The sequence below is a fragment of the Haliotis asinina genome, chromosome 16 (assembly GCF_037392515.1).
Source record: "Haliotis asinina isolate JCU_RB_2024 chromosome 16, JCU_Hal_asi_v2, whole genome shotgun sequence".
NCBI classification, from domain to species: Eukaryota; Metazoa; Mollusca; class Gastropoda; order Lepetellida; family Haliotidae; genus Haliotis; species Haliotis asinina.
Window position 1 is genome coordinate 43,791,492 of NC_090295.1, and position 22,265 is coordinate 43,813,756.

The following is a 22,265-nucleotide window of genomic DNA, read 5'->3' on the forward strand; positions in this document are numbered from 1 at the left end:
TCTACGTATTTAACTTCTATTTTAGTAATAAATTATCTTTTGTTCATGTAAGTTGATACTAAAAGGAACACACCTCGGATCTGTATTTAATGGTCTCATAATGATGCTATTGCTTTCAGCTACTGCCTGGCTGTGAGTCTCGTCTGAAGTAGCAATTAACGCGAACTATCATATTCCGTGTAAACGGACGTCTATAAATTGGAAAATCGAGTTTGCGGTGAGCTTCCTTGCAGAAGTAATTCAATCATCTTGTACATAAACTGACATCTGTAATAGTCAAACTGACCTATTATCTAGATGATGCAACCAAGTCACGCAGATTACAGCAACAAAACGAAGGCAAAGATTTGTAATGTTATATTAGTGTAATACCCGTATTACAAATTGTCAGTCACTTGCATATATCAACATCAGCATCGGGAAATACAGCAAAACCGAAGGACTTCGCTGGTAACATGAGGAACCCGCCATAGGCCTTTAGAGGGGGCATGTCAGGGATGGTGTTGTTCACATAATCCAGTCGTTTACCATTCAGAGTGACATTCCTGCAAATACATGGACGATGTCACACGGCCATTTTTATTTCTCTGCCAATACGATACATAGTAGCCTAGTCCATTGATATAAGTTGTTCATTTGTCCGATAGTTAGAGAAATGTCATTGACACATAGCACTTTTAGAGTATGTAAAGTGGAAGTCTCAGGGTTATTTTTGGCCTTTACGAGAAAGCATTTACGTTCTATTATATAAAATTCGTCTCACTACATGTAGAAACCACGCGTCCATATACTTGCCTGGATGTTAGTTCTATGAACTCTGGTTTCAGCCAGAAGAGATCCAAATGCTTCTGGAACTGTGGGAAGGTGACGACAGTGGTGTAGCTATTAACGTTGATTATATAGACTACAACACTACCTGGCTTGTAGTTGTACAGGCTGGAAACGTTGAAAACAGGAGGAACGCATTAAATAGTTGAGAAAATCAGAAGAGTCACACAATACTCATCTCTTTTTCGCAAAGTGTCCCCAGAGTACACTTTTTATCTCTCATAAACAGGAGTTCTGATATAATTAGAACCAGATTGAAACATCATCATCTGTGTCTTGTATATTGAGCATCCGTCAAAACACGTTTTAAGTGTCTACCTGTCTTGTCTGGCACAGTGGGCGTAGACTCTTAAGCTCTCGGTTGAGTTGGTCTGTACAGATAACACCTTGTTCCCAACCAGTCTCTTGTAGAGCAACGTCAGATAATAGTCCTGGAAAGAGATAATTGTCCCAGATTGAGGAAAGACAGATTACCAGTATGGTTAATACAGAATACCAGATACCTTCCGCCATCTTTGAAAACGTTAGGACAACGCAAACTATGTGCCCGGCTCGACTCGAGTTTTTAGTGCTTTGTTACTCTCGGTTGAGTTGGTCTGCACAGATAACACCTTGTTCCCAACCAGTCTGCTGTAGAGCAACGTTAGATAATAGTTCTGGAAAGTGACAATTGTCACACATTGAACACACTCGTACATACAGACATATATGTCATGTAAATTTCATTCATCACAAATGATACCCTCTGGCGGGAAATAGACGCAACACAATCATATTTAGACATGTCTGCTTGAAGTAGAATGGACTGTACGATTCGACCATACTTAGAGTATGGCAAAAGCGGTACTGAAACAATGGTACAATGGAACAGTTTCACAATGACACAGTGCTACAAAGACATAATGACATAATCGCACAATGGCATAGTGATGCGATGACACAGAGACACAATGACACAGCGACACAATGAAACAATGGCACGTTATACGTTGTTCACTGGTCGCGAGGAGGCCATGGGTTCATGTACCCTCGAGGTTTGTTTATGTTAAACAAAGCTCGAGGGTACATGAGCCCATAGGCCCCGAGGGACCAGTGAACAAAGTATGTATCTTACCGAATACCTGAATTATAATTTTAAACTGTTTGAAGCACTTCTGTTGAATGCGAGACCAATCGCCATATTGCAGACGACACAAGGTGAACACATTTAGAGTTATCTCCCTTCCATCATCGATGTTCAGTCGCAAAACATCGGTAATTTCCGTGCTTGATGCGTGATTCAATGTTATTCGAGATAAAAAAAGCACTACCATGAAGCACCAGAAGAGTTCGGATTTCCCAGCGGTGCACATTGAAAATAATACATCGCCTGTGAGCGGGGTACATTGAAAATAACAGAATAGCGCTTAGCCAATCAGAAAGCGACATTCATGTGTGAGGTGAGATAATACAACATGCCACGTCATTGCATTCTGATTTGCATCAGATGTATCAACATGACTAAGTACCAAAAGAGAAAGTTTGCTCAACACACTGAAACACAGACCATACTCAACTGTGCAATGTTAATGGCATTTGGTGTATCAAGGAGAATAGAAAGTCATTACTGAACATGTATTTGTGGCCACAAGAAAGAACGTTTTCTCGAAATCAAACGAATAATTCAACTTTATGACAGTGACAATGTGTGCATGTATGACTTTGTGATAGAAACACCTAGGGTAAAGTTGCATTGTAGAACACACATGGGATATATCTATTGTACCTACCGGATAGGGTTCAAACGTGTTCATCTCGATAAGAGAATAGTTCTTCCCATAGTACGATTGTCTCAATACCCCTTTAAGTCCCATTCGTGCAGCAATCCCGAGCTTATCCAGCCATCTGAACAATAAGATGCGTATAGATAAAATGCAGTTACGTTTGCTATTCAAAGTGAATTCAGAACGTAATACGGTCACGCTGCTTGTACTTGTGAGGTGAGGTTGCACATCCATCCATACATCCATCCATCTATTGTGGAAGACTTTACAACAAATATAGTTCATAATCCTGAGGAACCTACAATCTATGGGCATTACAAGCAGTCATCACATGTTGGATGTTGTAGACCCTAAGTGGGAAATGCTTTGCAGAACAGCGGAGAAGATGGTGCTTGATGGCCGAGCTTGGTGTCTCACAAGCAGTTCGTGTGTGCTTAATTGAGAACAAAATTGTGTATGGCAAATAGAGGAACTCATTGTGTATGGTAAATACAGAAACTGATTGTGGGACACCAATCTCTGTCGGCTTCTACAGTCAACATCTGGTTTGCCTGATAAGGCTATTTTACAGTCAGTCTCATTAAAGCTCAACTGTAGTTTACTGTTTTAAAATTGCAGACCCGGGAAGGAAACCGTTAGTGCAGCCCATTTCTTGTGTTTTATTTATGGGACAAATCCAAAGAATACTGTAAAGAACCATATCCAGTATGTGACTCGTGCACTATACAGTGTAATAAGCTAGAGTGTAGTTAACCTGGAAAAGATGACCAGTACTCACAGAAAGCCTGCTACGTATCTGTCAGACACACCAGGAGTCCCACCTCCATAGAAGGATGACGTCTCCCCGAGCCACAGGGGCGTGTCGGGGTTGGAGAGACTGGTGACGTTACGGACTATGTTGATGTCAGTTATCAGAGCGTCCATCACTTTGGGGTCTGTACACTTTTCCGGTGTACCAAAGGCTTCATAGGCATAGTACCTACACAGTCAAATGATTTCTGACGCCAAAAACGCTGTTTACACAATATCTAATCTACACCGATTAATATATAAAGTAAAATAATATGCGAAGTTAAAAGCAAACAGTACAACTGATGTAATTGAATAAGAATAACATTTCAGCTCAAGACTCACTGGTGAAAGGTTATCCTGTCCACAGCTTTAGCTCCATCACCTTTGAAAAAACTGTAAAAAGTAGTGTATAAATCCAGGCATCAGACTCCTTAGAATACAAAATGTCAGTGACTCTTGGTAAGAGTTCGATTTAGTTTAAACTTATGAAAAAAATGTTTACTTCATGGTTATAATGAAACAGCCATAGTTCGCCTATCTAGCTTTTGGAACACGGGTTTGTTAAGGTACGGGTTGTTGACAGAAACTTTATATGAAAATACTTGACATAAAGATTGGAAATTCATCACCCAATTAGGTCGTCAGATATCATTATTAAATGAGCGTTTTTCAGTCAGATACCTTTTCTTGTTTAAAATCGTGTTCCAAAAGTTTGGCTGACGAACTATAATGACGAACTATGATCCGGTGTAGAATTGGTCTTCAGTCCCCATGCCCACGTACTCCAATTGCCTTGATCACTGGATTGTCTGGTTCAGACATGATTATTTACAGACCGACGCCATACAGATGGAATGTTGATGAGTGTGGTATTTAACAACAAGCCAACAAAACCTGAAGCACTTGGAGACATTGTTCTATTCATAAACATATTCCCATTATATACTCAGAACAGTTTGAACCAATAGTGACTGGAACCTTCACTTACTCTCGGAATATCAATGACTTCTTCCCAGATATACCTGTTACGTCAGGTCCAATTACCAAGGTGGATTCAAACCCAGGCGTAGACTTGAGGATTGCCCTAAGATGAAGAAAATCTCGTCCAAGCTGTGCTCCAGATATAGTGTCAGTAAATGGTTCAGGGAAATATGAAGGTTCTGGAAGAAACACAGAAAAAAACAATGATTCACAGAAGAACACCCAGGAGAAAACTCTAGGTACATCTGCCATGGAATGTTGCACTGTTTTAACTTCAGAATTGTTCCAATCCATCACGCCTATTGACGGATGTCTCTTGACGTGAAGTATTTGCAGACCTATACTTGTTTCCTCAGGATGTTTGTAGTTAATAATTGTCAGTTCTTTGCTATCAGCAAGTATGATCTTGCCGTATCCTGATTGTTTACTTCCAAGGGAAAGCTTATATTGTCAGATGTGCTGTAGAACAAACTTTTACTTAAAGGCAGAGGTGAAAACTCTAGTAAGAGGGAAATATATATATATATATATATATATATATATATATATATATATATATATATATATATATATATATATATATATATATATATATGAACCGTTGACATATACTCTACCATTTCCCAGTTCAAATGCGGGTATCTTGTAGCTCCTATCATAGCTATACTTCATCAGTTCTTGGGCGTTTGTAGGGTCCCACTGTCCGTCCTTCCGCTTGAGGACATTGAGGCCAAACACCAGGTCCCATCCAACGGTCTTCAGAAAGGCGTTAAGCTTGTCCCACATAGCACCTCAAACATAAACATTGTTTATCGTACACGTGCTACGCTCTCAGCACGATAAACCAACGGAAAGACATGTTGCCCTGATAAATATTCTATTCCACAAAGTTGACGTAAGAACTGGTTTCATTGTTTACAAACACAGAGACGTCGTAATATATACTCTTCAGAAGAAGTAGGGGATCTTCATTTTTTTGTATATTTACGATTAAATATATTTAGGAGATTTATCGGAGTCAGTCAATGTTGATATAATATTATTGAATGTTTTGAGAGTGCATCACCATTTGCACTTCCTTACAACCATAGTTATTTGGAATGTAGCCGCTTTTGAAAGATGATGGTGTATGGGATGTAATTTGCATCCATACGATTTTCATTTTAAACCAAAAAGACAAGAAACAAACACTAACAAAAGTGTGATGCTAGATGAGTGTCAAAATTAATGTTCTAAGTGATTTCTTGACCTTTTTGAAAAACGTCAAAATCAATTTTACCTCGTGTGGGGCTAATGCGTTGTGTTAGGGGTGGTAACAGAGGGAAATGGTGGTGCGTGCATAAGATGTCTGTCCTTGAAACGTTTGTTAACGTTTACACTTACTATCCAAACTGAAAGTTCATTATCCCATAACTGTTTTGAGGAGTATAATTACAGTCCATTTAAAACGCCAATCTTTAGGGGATCGCTGATTTCATCAAGCAGGGTAACTGGAAAGACATCGACCATCCAGACTTGAAGTGCAGAAATTTGAACTGAGCTTAATCTGGCTATTGTTTAACGTTCATTTAAGCGTATCATTTTATGGCTGAAAAAATCAAAGATCCACGTCACCCTTGAAGGTTTAATTACGGCTAATGAATATGATGAAGCTGTGTAAGGTCATTCAGTTGTGACCGTCTTTACTGTGAATACAAATAGAATATATGTGCCGCTGGTTCTTCCATGTGAAAATGTATGCCAACTCAACGCGCTGATTTTTGTTTTTAAACAAAAAGAGCGCTATGAAAGAATTCAACACGATTCATTTCGCGTGTTGTCATTGATGACACCTCAACAATAGGAACATACCAGTGTAAGTAGCGTTCGGACCTGTACCCCCATGACCTGTCGGGTCAAAGGTCATGAAGTCTCCAGGTGTTCCGCCTATCCTCAGGTAGCACGGAGACAATGCTTTAGCCAGCGTCTGAACTTTGGGCGAACTACAAACAAATCTTACAATGAACAACGCACCCACAAGACAGTGTATATGTATTTGAAATCTAAAATTTATATTAAATAGCATAAACATAACAATAACAATTAACTGAATGAAATTAAATCAATTAAATGAACTAGTATGCTTTCCTAAAGTCGAGGCATATTGGTAGGATTTCCGAATCAAGTATCACGCCAACAAAATTTTCATGTAAATGCTACGTATCAACACAATGTAAATCTACTCACCTGAAATCAAGCCCATACCAATTAGCTGATATCGGTAGCATTGTTGAATCAAAGGTCACTCCAACAAAATGGTCATCTGTTGTTGCTATCGGCTTGTCCGTAGCAACAGTGACCGAAACAGACTGACTCACTATACATCGCACATGCAGGAAGCATAGTATAAACAGCATAGGTTTGATAGCCATGGTGTCAGAAGCACTGTATGCAGTTAACCTGTATCCATAGAAAGGAATTCAGATGTATTTCGAACGACTAAACCCGATCCAGCGACAACCAGAAGTTACTGATAAGATAGAACTGCTAAAAACTAGTTTACTCTATCGTGATGATGGAAAATTTTGAAAACAGCGTCATACCTATATGGATCGAAGTATATTTAATATAAACAGTGTACTGGGCTAGTTGTACAATTAGGATTCACAGTTCTAAATGCTGTCACATTTCTCTGGAAACTGTTAGTGTGACTCGGAAGAGAGGAAATCGGTATGATTATGCCGAGACAGTCTTATTTCACAAAAACAATTTATCATCCCGAACTGTGTCCCACAGAAGATATCACTTGTGTGAGATCAGACGATATCTCCTGGAAGATACCATTTTGACAGTAGATTTTGTACAATGCCCTGACAATGCTATGTCGTCATGACGTCACAATGCTATGACATCGCTGCACTGCCCATCTAACGGCAATGCTGTGATCAGAGATGTACATTGAAATGTACAATGCTGTGTTCATTGAAAACTAATGAAGAATGATTTTGGATGATTAACAGAATCTCACACTCGTGTGTACTGATATCAATTACATCATCACTCTTTGGTAAAGGTAAAAATATCCTCGGCAAACCTCGGACACAAACAAACAAAAATAAATAAATAAATAAAAACATAATTAACAAATAAAAAAAGAAGAAAAAACTATTCTCCACATTGTATCTACTAGTACTTGGGGCATTCCCACATTGTATCTTTTGGAAAACTGAACCTAAACCTTCAGACTGACGAACGGATATTGATTCCAGTAGGCTGCCCCTTTCCCCCCGACGGCAGCTTCAAGTACTAGCTGATACTAGTATATACTCGCAAGGATTTACATGCTGATTCACATCTAAGTCAAAGACTACCATTCGGAACAATGGATGTACACGGCATACTTTACTCGTGTAAATGTGACACAAAATTATCATGTCAGTGTTGACTCTTTTTATAAAGATAAGAACCTATAATTTTGCCATTTTAATTGAAATTTGAAACTGTTAATATTACTCTGTGTGCATGCAAGGATTCAGCTTGACTACTATTAGGGAAACATATGACTAAATTAAGAATACGTATTCCAGTTTATTTTCATAGCATAAGCAGATGGTACAGTTTCTTCTGAATCATTCTGTGAACATCCTCACTGGCTGCTGCAGGCGGCCACATCAGCCTCGGGGAAGACAATGAACCCGAATGACTTCCCAGGGAAGGTAAGAGTGTTTGTCTCCATCCTGTTAGGTTTCAGCTCCGGCAGCGTATTATTGACCAGCTTTATCGGGTTGTTGTTCAAGGCCACAGTCCTAAAATGGTGAAGATTAAACACGTTCCTTGAATTTTACCTATATTACTTTTTTATTCGTACATGATATGTTAATAGTTTTGGCCACTCACATAACGTTTTTTCTGTGGTTTTCCAGAGGCATCTCAGTTTATGTTACCACCTCTGTCATCAGTCTTTTGTAAATTCCCTGTTAGTGAGTATATCACTTGATGTGAATCAGTAAGTGTCTGTAGAGTGACGGGAGGAAGTGTTTGCCAGTGAGTCTACTGGAGTGAACTTGGAGACTTCAGATTTGAGAGGGACTTACTTGCTGGTGAGTCCACCGACTGGCGTCAGCCAGAACACATCTACAGGTTGGCCGGGAAATTGTGGAAACGTCATGGAGATGGTGTTATCCGTGGGCAACAGGAAGTACATCGTCACACTACCGGGCACGTAGCCATAGGAACTAAAACACAACAGTATATATCAGAGGGCCCTTTCCCTCGACTGAACATGAATCTGACCTTGTTACATGTATCAATTAGTCCTGTATTTTGCATTGGTTATGTGTCATTCTCCATGGCATACGGAAGGAGGCCTCTCTCGACAAAAGGCTGGCAAACCAGACTGGGTATCCATTTCATCACATCGGAAAACATCAATATAAAGTACATTCTATGTACAGCAACCTCATGTATTGTGCACACATTCATCTGGCGTACAATCATTTGGTTAATCCAATTCAGTCCTTGTATATATCTAACCGACTTCCAATCCACTTACTAAATCTGTAATAAAAGCTCTTACACATCAACATCTACACCATATAAACCCCATCCAAAATCTATTGTAAGAGCAACACACATATATATTTTCTCACATTTCCTCTGAATAGAATCTGTGTCGAAACGTTGCCTTTCAAAGAATAAACTTGTAGAACCATATCCATCCGTTCATAGTTTCGTGACACCTAACCTCTCATGTGTCCCATTAAACAGACGATTTCTTCCTACTTTGAATTTACATCTAGACAGGCTAATGCATTAAAATATCTGTCTGCATTATGGTGTTTGAATTTACATGGATGGCTTTGTACAGTGGGCGTAGGCTCTGATGGTGCTGTTGTCCACGCTCGCCTCCACTGAAAACACAGCGCCTCCCACCAGTCTCTTGTACAGGACAGTTAACCAGTAGTCCTGCGGAGGAACACATGAACAAAACAAACTTATATGCTTACATCTATATAGATAAAATATAGGAACGACTGACTTCTCAACAACCATATTTGGGTGAGTTAAATGTTCAGGGTCATTTATTGCTTAATGAATATTAATCTGTGAAATGTTTGAGAAAAAAACCCATCACAATGAATTAGTCTTAATATTTGTCATTGTTTCAGCTATTCCGTGCAGTGAATTTTAATTCTGTTACCTACACCGATAGAAATAATCGCCGAGGACCGTCATCGAGCCGTCAGTTGCAAATATTTGCAGGCCAAGGCGATCTTCTGTGAATTGTCTGTCATTTTCTTCAATCAGAATCGTTCCCGTGTTTTTCATTATCGTTCGAGAACCATCACTGGCAGCACCAGTCTTTACCAAAATAAAAACTTCTGTGTGCACCATAGTCTCCCCTGACTGATTTTGTAGATACCGCATGAAACTGTCTAAAGTGCAGTGTATTATGTTTTTATTGGTTTGTCTTTAACAAATTGTGCCTGCAGATTTCTTTCAGTGCCTGTAGATTTTAAGGTCTGCAGGCCCTGATGGCTGACTCGCAAATTGAAATATTGCAAACAGTGGTTACACACCATCATCTGCAGTCGTCTTTGGCAACGAAAACATAAATATCCTTCATCGTCATCGCAGGAAACGGTTTTCCAAAAGATGTGTAACGGAATATGAACTTCTACCCGGCAGACGCCATTATGACTGAGAACACGTTTCATCAGTGCTCCAATCAAATTCAGTCTAGGATGGTTACCTTTCTCATTCCTTGATAGAAATGCATAGCGTTCATCCAACTTTGGATTGTTTCACTGCAGGTTTTAATAACCTCAGTCGTGAATAATACACCATCATCCCACATGACTCGTACGTAAAATATCAGACGTTGAGATTAACCAGGCATGAACTTTCAATGAAACACTCATATTTGGCTTAAAGGCAACACTGTGGTGAGTCTATAAAACAAGAGTGCATCACAGAAAACGGTGACTTATTGTTGTCGGTGTTACATATGTCTAGTATCCCGGTGATATGCAGTCCTCGCAGGAGGATGCTGCAATGCCCAATCCCATTCCTATACACACTAGTCACATCACCTGACAATGGTTTGATTTACAAGACTGGACGTTTCTTAAACCAAAACACTATCCTAGGAAACATTTGATCCAGCAGCAAAGAATGTTTAAACCCAGTGGGTTGTGCACCGTGTCCATGTAGCATATATATACATGAACAAAATATCAGTTTGGTGCATGCAGGCAATGGGCCAAAGGTCGTCTCTATTCTTACAGGCAATGGATCAAAAGTCGTTCCTATTCTTACAGGCAATGGGTCAAAGGTCGTTCCTATTCTTACAGGCAATGGGTCAAAGGTCGTCTCTATACTTACAGGCAATGGATCAAAGGTTTCATCGTCAATCAGTGGATAGTTGTCAACGTAGAAATCCTGTCTGAGGACTACTTTCAATCCCATCCGGGCAGCAATCCCAAGCTTGTCCAGCCACCTGAACAGTTCACACTTTCAAAAGGCAGTGTTGATCTTGCAATATGTGCCAGTCGGTTTACTTAACTAACGATTCTATAACTGGGAGCAAATGTTACCTTGAGCTACTTATTTTGTAAATATCACTTGAAAAAAATATCATAAACTACCATCAGCCATCATTATGCGAGTATAGGTGTGTTGATGTTCTACGCACAGAAATCCGGCGACATATCTATCAGAGATTCCTCGAGCCCCGCCATGATAACAGGAGGACGTCTCTCCCAGCCAGACTGGAGTCAGTGGGTTGGTGCGTCGTGTCACATCCAGCGCTGTCTGAATATTAGTGACAAGTGTGTCCATCAACTTGGGATCGGTGAAATTAGAGAGTTGTGCGGTGTCGCCGTTGGTGTAGTAACTGTAAGAAACAAGGATAAGTTTGACAGTATTTATCATCTTTCTTGAGAGGTTGGAAGTACAGCTGTTAAGTAAATGTGACAATCTACTTAGCTGCATGGCTTTTTCATACCAGCCGTCACGCCTGACATTGTGACCTTCCACGACTGAGGTTAAACGACTATATTTCAGAAAGTAATTTTGAAGTCATTTGTATGTAATAAATGTGGACTTTAGTATAATATTACACATGAACTGATTAATCTTTCAGTAAGTCATGACAGTATTGTCAAAATTGTATCACAGAATGAAAAAATAGGATTGGAATATAAAACCATATTCGAGGAAGTATTTGAGCAGAGTAGAACAAAGATAACAAAATCACTTGCACGTACTGGTGAAAAGTTATTCTGTCCACGGCCTTGTCTCCTCCTCCAGTGAAGAACCTGAAAAGCAAACATTAATGATCATTGAAGCCTGCGTGGTTTACTGTAAAAATAATATGTGTTCCTGGTTCGGTAGCCGAACATTATCACAAAACACTGATAGCCACGCACAGTAATGCTACGCTTGTTGCTGTGTTGTTTTCTTTCTTCTTCTTGCAAATGTGGCTGGTGAGACCGACGCTTGCAAGATGTCTTCATAGTTCATTAAGTTTCAGTGGTCCGTTCATTAAATGTCCACTGTTATTAATTTGCTCTTTTCACCTGGCGATTTTGTTTCTGAGGGAAACCATGGTTACGTCTGGACTGACGATTCCATGTACTAAATGTGGTGAGCACCGAGAAAACTCGAAGTGGAATGCTGGTCTACCTCGCTGGTGGCATCTATGAAATATGCTTGGAACAGTTAGACAATAAATACATATGTCATCATAACTGGTAACCATTTATCCTCCCCTTCCTTCACACCAGTTGCAATGGATATGAATCGGAATATGTGCTGGGATGGGTCAAATGAAAACAAAGTAATGTGGTTTGGTCGTCCGAAAAATATTAATCAGCCAGTCCCCACTGAGTTGTTGGCATGCCAAAATCAGTGAAAGGAGATGACTAAGCCTTATTTTATTCATATTTTGGTCTTTTCATGCAGAGTCAGAGAGATCGTTAACTCTCCTAAAGACTGTGTGACAAGACGCATGCATTCAATTTTCCGGCACTTATGATTTCAAGCCCTTCCTTTGGTGTTTATATTTCAGAACGCTTTGTGCAGAATGGAACATGCCTTGTTTGCCAGGAGTGTGAGGCAGATTTTCTGTGAGCATGTATTAGTGTCAGTGAACCTCCCCATGTGTCAGTTATCCTCGTTCGTATGTTATTCTCATAAATGATGAGTAGATGCGAGAACAATATAGAAACCATAACTTGATGGCTATTTTTTTATGTAGAGGCTAAGTCTTTTACCATAGATTAAAACATTTCAATAAGTTTCTCTAAAACTCCATATATTCAAACGACCTAAATATTTTAATATATGTCCAACGTGGCCTGAAATTCCATCTCGTTTGTCTGTTTGATATATTCGCAAACATTCGGTGTATCCACTCTTATTGTAAACCGCCTCCAGACAAAACCCTTGTTTATCAGTGTTATCAGTAACTGTCAGTCAACACCTCTCTGATGTTTCTTACGTGTATATATGTGAACAGGTTATGCCATGTGTATAAATCCTGACTGACGTGATCAGCCGGAGACACGAGACGAGACGAGTGAAAGAGATGGTCCGGATCATCAGTAGACACATTGTGCAGCTAGTTGAGCCTTCGACCACATCGTCGTGAAAACAACGACTATGTCTTTAGAAGAATCGCTGTCTGACTTCAACATGTGTGTTACCGAACCCCACAGCGGGAACACTGGCCACTTTGTCCCGCTGTGCATTCATTCACGTGGCTACTATCAACTTGTACCATTTGAACCGTAATCCCCCACCCATAATAAACATTGCTACCGCTGACTTCACCTCTACCGTTGACGTTTGACTTCCGTCTGTTGTCAACCATCCTGAACTACCTTCTTTAAACATTACAAACGAACGTTGTTGGTCAGATGGTGGAGAATCTGGGTAGCGTGATTTAGGATTTATTCGCCAACCCTAACTTGCAGCAAAGCAATTGGTACTTCAGAGATGATGGTAGACAGGAGAAGCGTTAACGTCAATCACTATCTTTGGGGAAGAACGGAGAACTAACAGAAACCAGCCCAGCCAAGCCAACCCGGCGAAGCAACAGACCATGCAAAACCAGCCGACTTCACAATGTCATCAACAGCAACAGCCAGACAGAAGAAAGTAGATATAATTGACAGAACACCTTTGAACGCAACCTTTCAAGTTGATGTCAACAAGCCTCGACATTCGTCATCAAATGCTCCCCGTCATATGTGTGCAAGTGAAAACACTGATTACAGAACAGACTTGTTTACTGTTTACTGAGTTCCGTCCTATTGCACAACCGGTCCAGAATTTTGAGAGTAATCCATTTAACTGGATACATCACTATTAATCAGTCTGGTCTGCTACATCTAAGCATTTGTATATTGCAAAACTATGTCCCTTCTGATACCTTCTAATCGTACAGCGAGCTCTGACAAACGGAAAGCTGGAAATCTTGGAAATCTCAAAACGAGGCTCTGTCGCTACTAAACTCTGGCGGTCTGGTACTGAAATGATATTATATCAATCTAACTGTGCGTTACAGAACTGAATAAGGGCTAAAAAATACGTAACAGGTGTAACCAGTGAATCAGATGCATTGTGAATCATTTTACGACCTCATCAAACAATGTCAGTCTGTGATTTCGTAGTAGAGGTATGTTGCCCAAAACACGAGATAAAAAAGTATAGAAATACGATGTTATTAAAGTTTATAGGTACATTTCATTTGCAAATACCATTTTCTTTTGAAACAAGGAATTGTAATTCAGCGTAACAGGAGTTGTTTGAGGTGTCTGTTCACTTTCGCACGAGACAAATCGGATCGACTGAGATCTTTGTCTGAATAGGTTAATGAGACTCATGTTTCTGTATACAGAATGTATGTTAACTTTTGTTTGCAAAATTTGAAGGTTTTGTCTTTACGTGTACTCTCTCGGACATAATTGTTCATCCCAGCTACGTGGACTGTCCTCCAGTCATTGTTTATATTTATCGTAGTTTTCATCTACTCAGTATGTATTGCAATCTGTTTGAGCGCTGTTCATGTGGTAATGGCAGTCGTGGAAGTTCGACAGATTTGGGCTTACCGAGCTTATTTAGTGGAGACTGTTTAACCATACTATATCCTACTTCTTCGTTTGGCCAACGTGTTTATGTGCGTAACTATGACACGCGAAAATTTGATATCTTTGTGCGTAATACTTTTATGATCTCGGGCATACAATATACTACCATTCCAGGAAATTTTTCATAAAATTTCGGTTAGACTGGCGAAGTTGTTGGCGTACTTTTTTTCATGCCAGGTCTACTTTTAATACAGATCACATCCACTCAGCTAGACTTGCCGAGGCTAAGCTCATCAGTATAAGACTAGTCCCCAATTTCAAAGATCTTACTGTTGTCATGAAAATATTAAATTCATTAAGTAGGACGACTCATTATGCACACTGTGTGTTTACTGCGAAACGACAGATATGTACTTATCCGCCATATGTCATTTATGCGCTCATCCGTACGTTATTGTCCCGATAGGTCATATATGAACTTATCAGTCATGTATTGTCCCGATAGGTCATACATGAACTTATCAGTCATGTATTGTCCCGATAGGTCATATATGAACTTATCAGTCATGTATTGTCCCGATAGGTCATACATGAACTTATCAGTCATGTATTGTCCCGATAGGTCATATATGAACTTATCAATATCAGTCAAGTATTGTCCCGATAGGTCATATATGTACTTATCAGTCATGTATTGCCCCGATAGGTCATATATGTACTTATCAGTCAAGTATTGTCCCGATAGGTCATATATGTACTTATCAGTCATGTATTGTCCCGATAGGTCATATATGTACGTATCAGTCATGTATTGTCCCGATAGGTCATATATGAACTTATCAGTCATGTATTGTCCCGATAGGTCATATATGAACTTATCAATATCAGTCAAGTATTGTCCCGATAGGTCATATATGTACTTATCAGTCATGTATTGCCCCGATAGGTCATATATGTACTTATCAGTCATGTATTGCCCCGATAGGTCATATATGTACGTATCAGTCATGTATTGTCCCGATAGGTCATATATGAACTTATCAGTCATGTATTGTCCCGATAGGTCATATATGAACTTATCAATATCAGTCAAGTATTGTCCCGATAGGTCATATATGTACTTATCAGTCATGTATTGTCCCGATAGGTCATATATGTACGTATCAGTCATGTATTGTCCCGATAGGTCATATATGAACTTATCAGTCAGGTATTGTGCCGATAGGTCATATATGAACTTATCAGTCACGTATAGTCCCGATACGTCATATATGAACTTATCAATCAGGTATTGTCCTGATACGTCATGTATGTACTTATCAGTCATGTATTGTCCCGATATGTCATATATATATGAACTTATCAGTCATGTATAGTCCCGATAGGTCATATATGAACTTATCAGTCATGTATTGTGCCGATACGTCATATATGAACTTATCAGTCACGTATTGTGCCGATAGGTCATATATGAACTTATCAGTCATGTATTGTCCCGATAGGCCATATATGTACTTATCAGTCAGGTATTGTCCCGATAGGCCATATATGAACTTATCAGTCAGGTATTGTGCCGATACGTCATATATGAACTTATCAGTCAGGTATTGTCCCGATAGGTCATATATGAACTTATCAGTCAGGTATTGTCCCGATAGGTCATATATGTACTTATCAGTCAGGTATTGTCCCGATAGGCCATATATGAACTTATCAGTCATGTATTGTGCCGATACCTCATATATGTACTTATCAGTCACGTATTGTGCCGATAGGTCATATATGAACTTATCAGTCATGTATTGTCCCGATAGGCCATATATGTACTTATCAGTCAGGTATTGTCCCGATAGGCCATATATGAACTTATCAGTCATGTATTGTGCCGATACGTCATATATGAACTTATCAGTCACGTATTGTGCCGATAGGTCATATATGAACTTATCAGTCATGTATTGTGCCGATAGGTCATGTATGTACTTATCAGTCATGTATTGTCCCGATAGGTCATACATGAACTTATCAGTCATGTATTGTGCCGATACGTCATATATGAACTTATCAGTCATGTATTGTCCCGATAGGCCATATATGTACTTATCAGTCAGGTATTGTCCCGATAGGCCATATATGAACTTATCAGTCATGTATTGTGCCGATACGTCATATATGAACTTATCAGTCACGTATTGTGCCGATACGTCATATATGTACTTATCAGTCAGGTATTGTGCCGATAGGTCATGTATGTACTTATCAGTCATGTATTGTGCCGATAGGTCATATATGAACTTATCAGTCATGTATTGTGCCGATACGTCATATATGTACTTATCAGTCATGTATTGTGCCGATAGGTCATGTATGTACTTATCAGTCAGGTATTGTGCCGATAGGTCATGTATGTACTTATCAGTCAGGTATTGTGCCGATAGGTCATATATGAACTTATCAGTCAGGTATTGTCCCGATAGGTCATGTATGTACTTATCAGTCACGTATAGTCCCGATACGTCATATATGAATTATCAATCAGGTATTGTCCCGATACGTCATATGTGTGTTTGTCAGTTAGGTAACCCGACTGCATGGATTTGCCACTCGCTGGAAACGTCCGATGTTTTGTTTGCACGAGCTGGACCGCATAAATTCCTTTGAACTTGTTATTGGTATTTTGTCCAATGTTGATATTTCCATTTACGCATTGCGTTGGTTACTTATACCAAAGATGAAACTCAGTATAATGTGATTCGGCTCACAATATCTGTATGGCAAAAACTCCGGCGATGTACTCACTCAGCAAAGAATGCTTCAGATCCAGTAACAGTGGCCAGGTCAGGTCCAATCACTGGTGTTGTCTCATATCCAGGTGTCGATCGGAGCAGCTTCTTCAAGCTGTAGAAGTCCATGCCCATCTGACTGCCACTCACGGTGATGTTATATTGCTGAGGGAATATGTCAGGTTCTGTAACAATTAACACCTTTCTGAGAACATAACAGGAAAAGTTGTTCATAGTAGTGGGAACTGTGACATTGTAGCATTGGAGTAGTGTAGAGAAGTGGCACACGTTCTCGAATTCAGCCAAAAATAGTTATGAGATTTACACATTTTTGCACATTGTATTTAATTCTGTATTAAATTCGAGTCATACTTTACGGAAGTAACATGGTAACTTTAAATCACATATGTCCATGCATATGGTTATGTCAATACCATTTCCGAGTTCCAGGCCTGCCAGTTGGTACCCCTTTACACTGTTGTATTGCAGCAGTTCTTTTGCGTTGGTAGGATCCCAGTTCCCCTCTTTCCTCTTCAGAGCGTTCAGACCGAATATAAGTTTCCAGTTGACATCCTGGACAAATGTGTTAAGAACATCCCAGGAGGCTCCTGCAGACATAACAGACCGACTCATCACAAATATTTACAATTTGTATATTGTCCTCAAAAGATGATATAAAGATCTGTATTTATTTATAAATCTTCATTCCTCTTGTTGACAGTGTTATAATAAATCACTATGAATAGCGGTGAGAGACCTATGCATGCTTCTAGCCGTACAAACCCGGAGTATGGGCAACGTTGAACATGTGCTTTTACGTAGAGCAGACGACTAGAAGGGAGATCACTCTAAAATGACGTGTAATTTGTGACCTGAACATAAAGCGAATGAAGCGCTTGTAAAGGATAACAATAAGACCATGATGGGCAGCTACGGCGACTTCAGAATGGAACACAAAGGCATGTAATTAATGCATACAAAATAACTAAGTGACCCTAAGTGGGGCACCACAATTCGGGAATATTCGAAGGAAGGGTTATTGCGACCCTCACCCCGGGAAGAAAGAGCTGTATTGCCCTCAAGGATATGCACATATGCAATAATTAGACAAACTGTAGGTATAATACGAGATATACACACCCGTAAATGTATGACTAGCATCTGTTGTGCCATGGCTCGTGGAAGCAAAGGTCAGATTGTCACCCCCAGTGCCTCCAATCCTCAGATAGCATGGAGACAAACCTTTAGCCAGAGCCTGGACTTTCGGAGAGCTGGAGGTAAACAACAGCTTGGAACAAGGACTATCTTCCCAATAAGTTACCAGCTTGTTATATATTGGCGTGATAGCAGGAAGAGCTGAGTTCAGATACCACACATCTAGAATGTAGTAACGGACAAAACACCAAAACTGAAATGGCATAATGCATTTACACATATTCTATTTCTCCAATCAGTAGTTCGGACACAGTGTTCTTACATACATCTTTGTTGAACGTGGTTAGGCTTATCATGACCTTTGGTCTGTGTTTTTCAATGATTCAATAATGAACATTTGAAATATGACGTGCTCCAAAGCTGAAAACTCCGAGCTGAAAAGTTTTTAAATATACTGTGTCCCAGAGCCCAAAACTATGTTTGTCTCCGTGAGACCACAAGTTGAGTTTTAATTCTATCGTTCGCTATGTGTCGTTCTAAAATATGCAGCATGTGGTTGGGACACAAAACAACAAACAAGTGGTTAGTTGTGCTCGTTAGTTCTGTATGAACGTAGCGTACTCTATGAGTGTTGACCGACTACTTTTTAATAACTTCAAATGAAACGAATCGTCAAGAAAACGATCGCTGTTGTCCTCCGTGCCGATAACCTTGACCTACTTACTTGAAGTCTAATCCTCCCCAGTGCGCTGAGGCGGGCAGAAGATGGGAGTCCAACGTGACGCCAATAAATAAGTCATCAATAAATGAAACTGCTTGTGTTGTTGAAACTGTGACGCTGACATTGACTCCTGCCGTTCCTGTGAGGGATATGAAGGTGGTGACCAAGAGAAGCGCTGACAGGGCTCCCTTCATTGTCTCAGGTTCTTCTTATCGCAATGTGCGTCCCATATAATCTGCATTTATATGTACAGTGGAACCCGTCCAAACCAGTAGTCGTTGGGACTAAAGAAATAATCTGGTTTGAACAGTCGAAGAGCTGACGTGGTTATTTAGAATTAGAACCGAACAAAATTTGTCTCTCTCATATTCACTTTTATTCACTTAATATTATAATCATGACACGCATTTGAAAAAACTTGGTTTGTTTCTTTACAGTTATAATATCCCATAAAACAATATCTTGAGTCATTTCAGGCATCTTGTATGTGACCCAAAAATAAAAAGTACTAAATATGATTTAAATATGACGTTCTTTGGCTGGAGACCTTGCCATATTGACAAACACTCGTTGTATCTTTCTATGTTCTCCGGATCAATTGATGGAAGGCAGTGTATTCGGGATAATAGTGATGCAAACAAAAAATGAAATAATCTCCTTATGAGTTCAGCACTGACAGATCTGATAAAAATCGTAATTAATTTACGATGCGGTTTACCACCTGTAGTACAGGAATTGTATACTATTTCCTATACCTGATACCATCACTACTTACAATGACTAGTTACACATGCTCAAGCCATTCATTGCACATGCTATGTCACGTTATGTTAGGATATCATCACCACTCTCTTCGCATAAAGGGCGGTGGGGTAGCCTAGTGTGTAAAGCGTTTGCTCTCAGCGCCGAACACCAGGGTTCGATTCCCTACATAGGTGTGAAGCCCATTTCTGGTGTCCTTCACCGTGATATTGCTGAAATTTTGCTAAAGACGAGGTAAAACTAAACTCACTCACTCTTTTGATGAAACATGGTACAGACTGTTTGACTTCATCTGAATTCCCAAAGAAATATTCTCTTAGTCTGGGTCCAAGGTTTTGCTGAATCAGAAAATAGTCAATAAGGAATATGTTGCTTGGATACGCGTTTCTCTTGGTACTCTTAGCAATATAGTTGGGAAATTCTCGATAAGCAACAACTTATCAACAGAAGCGCTGAGCCAAAACATAATAGTGAACACTTTTCCAGTGAAAGTGCAGATTCACATTGTGTTATAGACACCTTTTGTGTCCAAGGGTCCATGAGAGCCAAGTTTCATATTCAAGAGTTTATACGGAATGAAAACTAATTCGGCTTTATAAATCTGTGACGAGTGTTTGGCAATCCCATTTGGTACCAAAAACTTGACCGTGCAATACGTCAGTATAAGAACCTTTTTTTATGATTGAATTAAGTAATGCAGGGGTATGCCGCTTCGGAAAGTAAAATGAAAAAGTGAAAATAAATACGTTAGGGGTCAGATAAATAGTCAGAGAATTGAGCAGCTATCATCTTCTGACAAGGGTCATGAATATGGCAATGGGATGCTGGTATTTAGTTCCACACAAGGAAGTTCATGACACAGAGTTTTGTGTACTTACACCCGGGACATTATTCCTCTATACTGAACATTAAAACTGAAACAAAAATATTTCTTATCGCATTTTGATAAGGACAACTTCGTTTACAAGTGCAGAAGATGTTTGAACTCATGGTTGATTTGTCCGCGCACGCCACTCCACATGCCTTCCCACTTTCTGTTGATGTTAAAACTCGCATGATAACGTGATTAAAGTTATCTTCAATCTTATTTTCTAGCTTTATGATCTTCGTTGTGAAGGTATTCCCAGCTGTGGCTGGATTTCATGTATCGAGAATATTCATTATTACACTGGTTTAACTCATGTATGTCTTTCACAGTCACCTATTTCATATATATTTGTATATCCTATAATCAGACCAAATATGTTAAAATTTAAATCATTCTTTACATGTAAAATTTAATCTGTTATGAAAAAATATCAGTAAATTCTGAAAACTTATCATGAAAATTGCAACATCTTTAACCTGTCTGAGTATTGGGATGTCTGACGTTCCATTAGTTGGACCCCCCCCCCCCCCCCCCCCACACACACACACACACACACACACATTGGCAGACACTGAACTAGGGATTAATTAGGACAACACCTACATATAAAACGGAGGATGCCGTTACGATATTGTATAATACTTTTAAGAGAGAAGTAAGTTACTACTTCTTAAGTAACAAGTAACCGCTCCTCTTTTCATTGTAGTTCATCGGAAACTGCTGTTGAATGTTTTCTTAATATAACAATAAACCTATGTTTCAGATCTTTCAAGAAAGAAAAACACTTGAAAAATTCAAACACCGTCGCTGACCACCCTCGTAGCGGATGTCCACGTGTAACGTCATACCGACAAGAGCACATTGTGAAGCCTCATTCTCTAAATCAGCTACTATAACAGCCTGTAACACCATAAGAAGACACAGCATGTCCGTCAGCGACAATACTGTACGTCATGTGGAGAATAAACAAACTGAGTGCCTTCTTTCGAGTTAACGTTGTCGTTTGTAAAAGTAAAGTTAGTATTCAAAATATCATGTCTTCACTCACTGTCAATAACATCATTTCATACTATTTGCGTTTTTTTAGCGGTGAGTATATATCAGTTTGTGATACATGTTATTAGTCATGAAACAGAGCAAAATGTTTCAATGATGTACAAAACAAAGTGTATGAAAGATGAAACAAGTGTCAGCAATAAAACAACACAGTATGAACAAAAGACATTAGAAAGTAGCATATCTAAATCCTGGGTGAGCCCTGGAGTGAAAGGGCCCCACATGTGTTAATGGCGACACAACAATATATCTATAAAAGATGATACATAATGAAGGTTTGCTGTTACCAACACACCATTATACATGTCCGTCATGCTGACATCCACGAAGGAAATACGAAGACGCATCACAGACTTTTCAAAGGCATTTAGAAGTTGGTGTGGTAATACAAGACAAATCTTATGGGTAACAACTTCTGGGTTCATTGTCCACAACGTTTCTGGGCGAGTTCTTCCCCGTTCGTCAGGTGTATATTGACACAAC

General features: G+C 39.5%; 2 protein-coding genes across 2 annotated transcripts; both read right to left on the reverse strand.

Annotated features, from left to right (window-relative positions):
* Nucleotides 1–342: 342 nt before the first annotated feature.
* Nucleotides 343–6,873, reverse strand: LOC137268401 (heparanase-like). The gene is made up of 10 exons (XM_067802969.1): nt 6,591–6,873; nt 6,216–6,346; nt 4,982–5,155; nt 4,372–4,543; nt 3,726–3,776; nt 3,370–3,570; nt 2,598–2,712; nt 1,147–1,259; nt 796–936; nt 343–545 (listed from the first exon to the last, which is right to left on the reverse strand). The coding sequence occupies exons 1-10, from the start codon at nt 6,773–6,775 to the stop codon at nt 392–394; spliced, it is 1,437 nt and encodes a 478-aa protein (XP_067659070.1). The 5' UTR covers nt 6,776–6,873; the 3' UTR covers nt 343–391.
* A 1,116-nt stretch (nt 6,874–7,989) lies between these two features.
* Nucleotides 7,990–19,290, reverse strand: LOC137267604 (heparanase-like). Its single transcript, XM_067802093.1, has 10 exons — nt 19,100–19,290; nt 18,361–18,491; nt 17,655–17,828; nt 17,237–17,405; nt 11,612–11,662; nt 11,038–11,238; nt 10,728–10,842; nt 9,193–9,308; nt 8,438–8,578; nt 7,990–8,149 (listed from the first exon to the last, which is right to left on the reverse strand). The coding sequence occupies exons 1-10, from the start codon at nt 19,288–19,290 to the stop codon at nt 7,990–7,992; spliced, it is 1,449 nt and encodes a 482-aa protein (XP_067658194.1).
* Nucleotides 19,291–22,265: the final 2,975 nt, after the last annotated feature.